Raw genomic sequence first — 6584 nt, 5'->3', positions numbered from 1 at the left:
CACCATAAAATGCAGAGTTGGGAAAAACTAGCCCGTTTTGTTGGACTCAGATAGAGCACCTTGGGGAAGGGAAAGTGACTGGAGCAGAAATGAGGGTGGCTTCTGGAGAAGTAATGATGTTTCCAGATCCTTGTGCTTGGTTACCCCAAGTATGTTTGGGTTGTGAAATTCACTAAAATACACACTTAGAATTTATGCACTTTTTGTGTGTGTGTATAACTCATTAAAAGTTAGAAAAAGAAAAGGTTGCCCTTTTCCATGGAGAGGCTGGAATTCTTGGTATTCTACCTAAAGTCATTCAGCTCTGGTTTCACCACGAATCCATACCCAACAAGTTTCACTCCCACGAGGGAGAGATTTGAGAAGAGGCGTATACGCGGGCGGGTTGGGTGCCACAGCCAGACAACAGGACATCCCGGTACGCCCCGCCCCAGGCCTAGAGCACAACCTAGCGCTTTTACCTCAGACGAGTCGGGACCGCGGCAGTGCGCCGGGGATGGCGGTGACAGTGACGCTGGAGCCCGCGGGCCGCTGCCGCTGGGACGAGCCGGTGCGCATCGCCGTGTGCGGCCTGGCCCCGGGACAGCCGGTCACGCTGCGCGCGTCCCTGCGCGACGAGAAGGACGCGCTCTTCCGAGCCCACGCGCGCTACTGCGCCGACGCCCACGGCCAGCTGGACCTCGAGCGCGCGCCCGCGCTGGGCGGCAGCTTCGCGGGGCTCGAGCCCATGGGGCTCCTCTGGGCTCTGGAGCCCGAGAAGCCTTTTTGGCGGTTTCTGAAGCGGGACGTGCAGACGCCCTTCGCCGTGGAGCTGGAGGTGCTCGATGGCCACGACCCTGGCGCCCAGCGGCTCCTGGGCCGCGCGATGCACGAGCGCGACTTCCTGGCGCCCGGGGTGCGGCGTGAGCCAGTGCGCGCGGGCCGGGTGCGCGCCACGCTCTTCCTGCCGCCGGGTAAGGCTGGGGTGCTGGGACCTCGACAGCATGTTCCCTGGGCTGCCTTGGTTTCTGATACCGCCTCCCAGGGAGTTTGGCTTGGGAGCACGGTCAGAAGAAGCGGATGTTGACTAAATCAGAGACCTGACAGCCACATTGGAGGCTTTTGATATGTTCCGCACTATGCTACGAGTTTTGCTTGCATTATCTCATTTAATCTCTATATTGTCCCAATGAGGTGGATACTGTTATTGTGCAGATAAAAAAAAAAAAGACTGGATGGGATCGGTAGGTTCACTTTGCTATTAATAACTACGCTACAGATCTCTACAGGCATCAGCTGATCGCTTTTACACTAAATGATGATGGTCAAGGAATCTATTGCCATGTCTCCCTTCTGTAGTGTCCTGGGTACGCTGGGCCCCTTACCCACTTTTTCATGTTCCTCTCTACCACAGATCACTTTTGAGACTTCACTGCCTTCCTCACCTGAAGCCTCGCCTGGTATTTCTTTTTCTTTCCTCTAAGTTGACATCTGAACCAAAAATAACGCCAAGGGTTGGTGCAACACAGTATAAAGCTTTGTTTTGATTCTTAACTCTGTGTCCAATCCTGTAACAGAACACTGCAATTCAACACTGTCTAAAAGGTGAAATTCCTCCTTCAATGATGCAGTCATTAGACTTTGTTACCCTCCCTTACAATTAAAGATTCTTAGAACCTTGGAGATAACTTGGAACTTGTATTCCTTGTCAATAATGACTCAGGAAGCCGTTTTCGTTGATTCACGGGAACCCACTAAATACTTTAGAAAGCTCTCTAAAAGGAAAGCAATTTCTTTAAATTATATAATACCTTCTCTCTATAATATTACCTTCTCTAGGACCAGGACCTTTCCCAGGGATCATTGACATCTTTGGTGTTGGAGGAGCCCTGTTGGAATATCGGGCCAGCCTTCTGGCTGGCCATGGCTTTGCCACATTGGCTCTAGCTTATTGTGACTTTGAAGATCTTCCCAAGAAATTCGACACCATACACCTGGACTACTTTGAAGAAGCCCTGTGCTACATGCTTCAACACACCCAGGTTCTCCTAATGTCCTTTATCATTCTCTCTAGAACTACCTCCAGAGAGGGTGTCACTTTGCACTCACCTGTGCCAGGTGCATTGATGCTGCTCTATTCTTCTTTCACAGATTTCTTCTACTCCACTTTCTTTGTCAGATGGATTAATATTGCAGAATTCACTGTAAAATTCATGTGATATTTTATTTTAGGGAATTATGTAGTAATATTAAAATTTCTTTTGCAAGTGGAGTTTCTAAATTTTTAGCTTTGCATGCTTTTTAATCTTTCTTCTGATAGCAGAGTATGTTCTCAGATTTTGATCAAAACTTGTCCACCCATTTCATAAGCTTAGAACCACTCAGTTGGACTCTGAAGTTGTACTTTGTTTCTATAAAGTTAATCATTTGTCAATATATATTTAGATGGGGTCTGATGAAAGACTCACTTCTTGGAACAGAATTTGGTTCCACACAGATGCCCAGGAACATTGATGCTTTAATTCAACCTGAATGAAGCTCTGAAATTGACAGGTTCCAATGACTCAGCATTCTCTAGTGGATGACTCTCTGGAAGTTTGCAACCAATTCCCAAATTTGCCAGTGAGTTTAAGATTTGTTTGCCGTGTGTCCAGCACGATAGTCTCTACATGGGAAGAAACTCTGTCAGCTGAGGTTGAGTCTCTTGTGGCCAATTCACAAATTAAAGCTAGCAGCATCTCTAGTCACATTTAGAAAAACATTTTTCTGTTGGGTAGGTTCTTGACTTTTGACTCTTGTCCCTTCTTTTCTTACAGGTAAAGGGCCCTGGCATTGGACTTCTGGGCATTTCTTTAGGGGCTGATATTTGTCTCTCCATGGCCTCATTTTTGAAGAACATCTCAGCTACAGTTTCCATCAATGGATCTGGCTTCAATGGAAACAAAGCCATATACTACAAGGAGAATAGCATTCCACCACTGGGCCATGACCTAAGGAGAATGAAGGTAGCTTTTTCAGGCCTCCTGGACATTGTGGATATAAGGAATGATATTGTAGGGGGATGTGAGAACCCCTGCATGATTCCAATAGAGAAGGCCCAGGGGCCCATCCTCTTCATTGTTGGTCAGGATGACCATAACTGGAGGAGTGAGTTATACGCCCAGATAGCCTCTGAACGGTTACAGGCCCATGGAAAGGAAAAACCCCAGATCATCTCTTACCCTGGGACTGGGCATTACATTGAGCCTCCTTACTTTCCCATGTGCCCAGCTTCCCTACACAAATTACTGGACAAACCTGTGATCTGGGGTGGGGAGCCCAGGGCTCATTCTAAGGCCCAGGTAGATGCTTGGAAGCAAATTCTAACCTTCTTCACCAAACACCTTGGAGCTTGCCCCAAATTGTAATGCCCCAAATTGTAATTGGTCTGTTATTGATAGGAGAGATTCAAGGTCAGATTTTAGTGTTTAATAATCTTATGTGAATCACTTGTCCCCTGGATAACATTAAATTCATGTCATTGGTATTAATGCTATATTTTAGGTTACTTTTTTGAGATTAATTTTGTCATTAATTTTTCTAATGTAACAAATGCCTATTGTAGAAGATCCAATTAGAAGTATACAATACTAAATAGTAAAAAGTATCAACGCTATTAAAATTTGTGTTTTCATCTAGATTTTTTTACTTAACACTTTGAGGCACAGATGAAATTTAAAGCTGAACAAATACTGGGCTACTTTTTCCATCACTGGGAGAGAATGGCCATTCAGTGTTTGCTACCGGTTCCACTACTGGTAGCAGGGTAGAATTTTTATTGGCTAAAATATACAGAGAGGTGTTGATAGAGGGAAAGCCAGACTGACCTTTTTCTCACGGAGGTTAGAGAAGAATCCTCTGAGAGGAGTTACGGTAAGAAGGGGATCATCTGGCTCTGGATGGTCAAGTCAAAACTCTGTTCCAAAGGTGATTGACTATGAGCTATTTTCCTTTTTGCTTCCTGGCTCTAAGAACAGACTTTGGAAAATCATACTGTGACATTCTTAGAGGCATCATCATCACTTTCTCTGACATCAAGGCTACAAAGTGTTGTGTAAGTGTATTTGAAGAGATAATGGCTGAGAATTTTCTAAAGCTGACAAAGACATCAGCCACATATTCCAACAGCACTATGTCTTAGTCAGCTCAGGCTTCTGTAACAAAATACCATAGATGGGGTGGCTTAAACAACAGACATTTATTTCTCACAGTTCTGGAGGCTGGGAAGTCCAAGATCAACGTTGTGGCAGATTCAGTTCCTGGTGGCGCCTCTTCCTGGCTTACAGACGGCTGCCTTCTTCCTGTGTCCTTACCTGGCAGGGAGAGAGAGGGAGCTCCAGTTTCTCTTCCTCATTTCATAAGGACACTAATCCCATCATGGGGGCTTCACTCTCATGACCTCATTTAAACCTAACAACCTCCCAAAGGTTCTACCTCCAAATACCATCACATTGGGGTTTCGGATTTCAACATATGAGTTTTGAGGGGACACATTCAGTTCATAACAACCATAAACCTCAAGCAAGTTAACCATATTTAACACATCACAGAAAAATTGTTTGTGGCAGTTTTATAACATAGAATTTATAACGTAAATTCTTTGACATTTCTGCCACCAAGAGGTGGGAGATCTATGTCCCCTCCCCTCAAATCTGGATGGGTTTCTGACTGCCTCAGTAGAGTACAGCAGAACTGATGGCTTTATGATTTCAGAAGGCAGGTCGTAAAGGCCATGAAGGTGATGCCACCTTGCTTGCTGGGAACAACTGCTCTTGGAGCCCTGAGCCACCCTAAGAAGTTTTGCAACTTTGAGGCTGTGATGCTGTGAGGAAGCCCCAAATACACGGAGAGGCCAACTGTAAGCTCTTCCTGTAATAGTCCCAAATGAGCTCAACCTTTGAGTCATCTCAGCCCAAGTACAGGGATGTGACTGAAAAAACCTCAAGATGATTCTAGCCCCCAGCCATTTGAATCTTCCCAGTGAAGGCTTTAGATATCCTGAAGCAGAGAAGAGTTGTCCCAGTCAAGCACTGTCCAAATTGTGGATCTGTGAACAAAATATTGTTTTATGTGACTGTGTTTTGGGGGGCGTTTCAGTTATCTATTGCTTTGTAACAAACCACCCCAAAACACAGTGGCTTAAAACATTAACCATTCTCGGATTTCCCTGGTGGCACAGTGGTTAAGAATCCGCCTGCCAATGCAGGGGACACGGGTTCAAGCCCTGGTCCGGGAATATCCCACATGCTGCGGAGCAGCTAAGCCCGTGCACCACAACTACTGTGCCTGCACACCACAACTACTGAAACCTGCGCCTAGAGCCCGTGCTCCACAAGAGAAGCCACCACATTGAGAAGCCTGCGCAGCACAACGAAGAGTAGCCCCCGCTGTCTGCAACTAGAGAAAAGCCCACGCACAGCAAAGATGCAGGCAAAAATAAATAAATAAATTTATTTTTTAAAAAACATTAACCATTAATTTTTCTCACTCACATGGCAGGCAAGTTGGTATTGGCTGTCAGCTAAGATCTCAGGCAGGGCTATGGTTCACAGGTCTCAGTTCTCTCCTTGTGGGCCTTTACAATGGCTAACTGGGCTGGGTTCCAAGAGTGAGCATCCCAGCGTAGCAAAGCTGAATTGTATGGCATGTTTTTGACCTAGTCTTGGAAGCTACATAGCATCACTCTTGCTGTACACTACTGGTCAAGGCAATCACAAAGACCCACCAAGTTCAAGGAGAACATAGAGTTCACCTCTCAAAAGGAGAGTGGGAAGATTCTAGAAGAGCAGGTGGAATGGGAAACATTGTGACCACCTTTTGGAAAATCTGCCTTCTAGCCGCAATGGCTCACATTCCTCCCCCCTGTAAAATATGGTCATCCCTCCTTTAAAGCCCGCCCCCGCCCAAAGTTTCATTCCATTATAGCATCATGCTCAGGCTCAAAGTCTAAGATTGTATCATTTATATCAGGTCCAGGTGCAGATGAAGTTCCCCAGGTATAATTCCTTGGGTATAGCTCCTTGAGTATCTTTCTTCTCAATCTGAAGATCTGTGAACTAAAGAGACAAGTTAGCTGTCCACATACAGAGACATCCAGAATACGATGCTAGGCAGGTATAAGATAATTCTTACAGATATTCCTGTTCAATAATGGGGAATATGGGAGGCGCATGACACTCACTGGCCCCTAGCCATTCTGAAATCCAGCTGAGAACATGTTGCCAATTCTTCCATTGGTGCTCAGTTTACTCTCTGTGAGTTGTTCTCTGTAGCTCTTGGTTCCACCCTCTGAGTTGAAACCTGTATTTCCCATAAGAAAATTAAATTAGCAAAAAAAGCCTCCTGGATCTGCTTCCTGGATGAAAAAGATGAGGCATCCAAAGATCTCTTTTTATTTTGCACTGTTTATCTCTTTTAGTTCAAACTCATTGTGCTTCCACCAGAACCATTCTCTTAAGAATTATGTAGGTTTTCTAAAAAATATCAGTGGGGGGGCTTCCCTGGTGGCACAGTGGTTGAGAGTCTACCTGCCGATGCAGGGGATATGGGTTCGTGCCCCAGTCCGG

General features: G+C 45.6%; 1 protein-coding gene across 1 annotated transcript; it reads left to right on the top strand.

Annotated features, from left to right (window-relative positions):
- The first annotated feature begins 478 nt into the window (after positions 1-478).
- On the top strand, positions 479-3626 carry LOC309818547 (peroxisomal succinyl-coenzyme A thioesterase-like). Its single transcript, XM_082648293.1, has 3 exons — positions 479-953; positions 1819-2021; positions 2796-3626. Exons 1-3 carry the CDS (start codon positions 497-499, stop codon positions 3384-3386), a joined length of 1251 nt encoding a protein of 416 aa, XP_082504419.1. The 5' UTR covers positions 479-496; the 3' UTR covers positions 3387-3626.
- Positions 3627-6584: the final 2958 nt, after the last annotated feature.

Source organism: Grampus griseus, assembly GCF_964374135.1.
Source record: "Grampus griseus genome assembly, chromosome: 2".
NCBI classification, from domain to species: domain Eukaryota; kingdom Metazoa; phylum Chordata; class Mammalia; order Artiodactyla; family Delphinidae; genus Grampus; species Grampus griseus.
The sequence above is the reverse complement of the archived record's forward strand: the minus strand, read 5'-3'. Positions and strand labels throughout refer to the sequence as shown.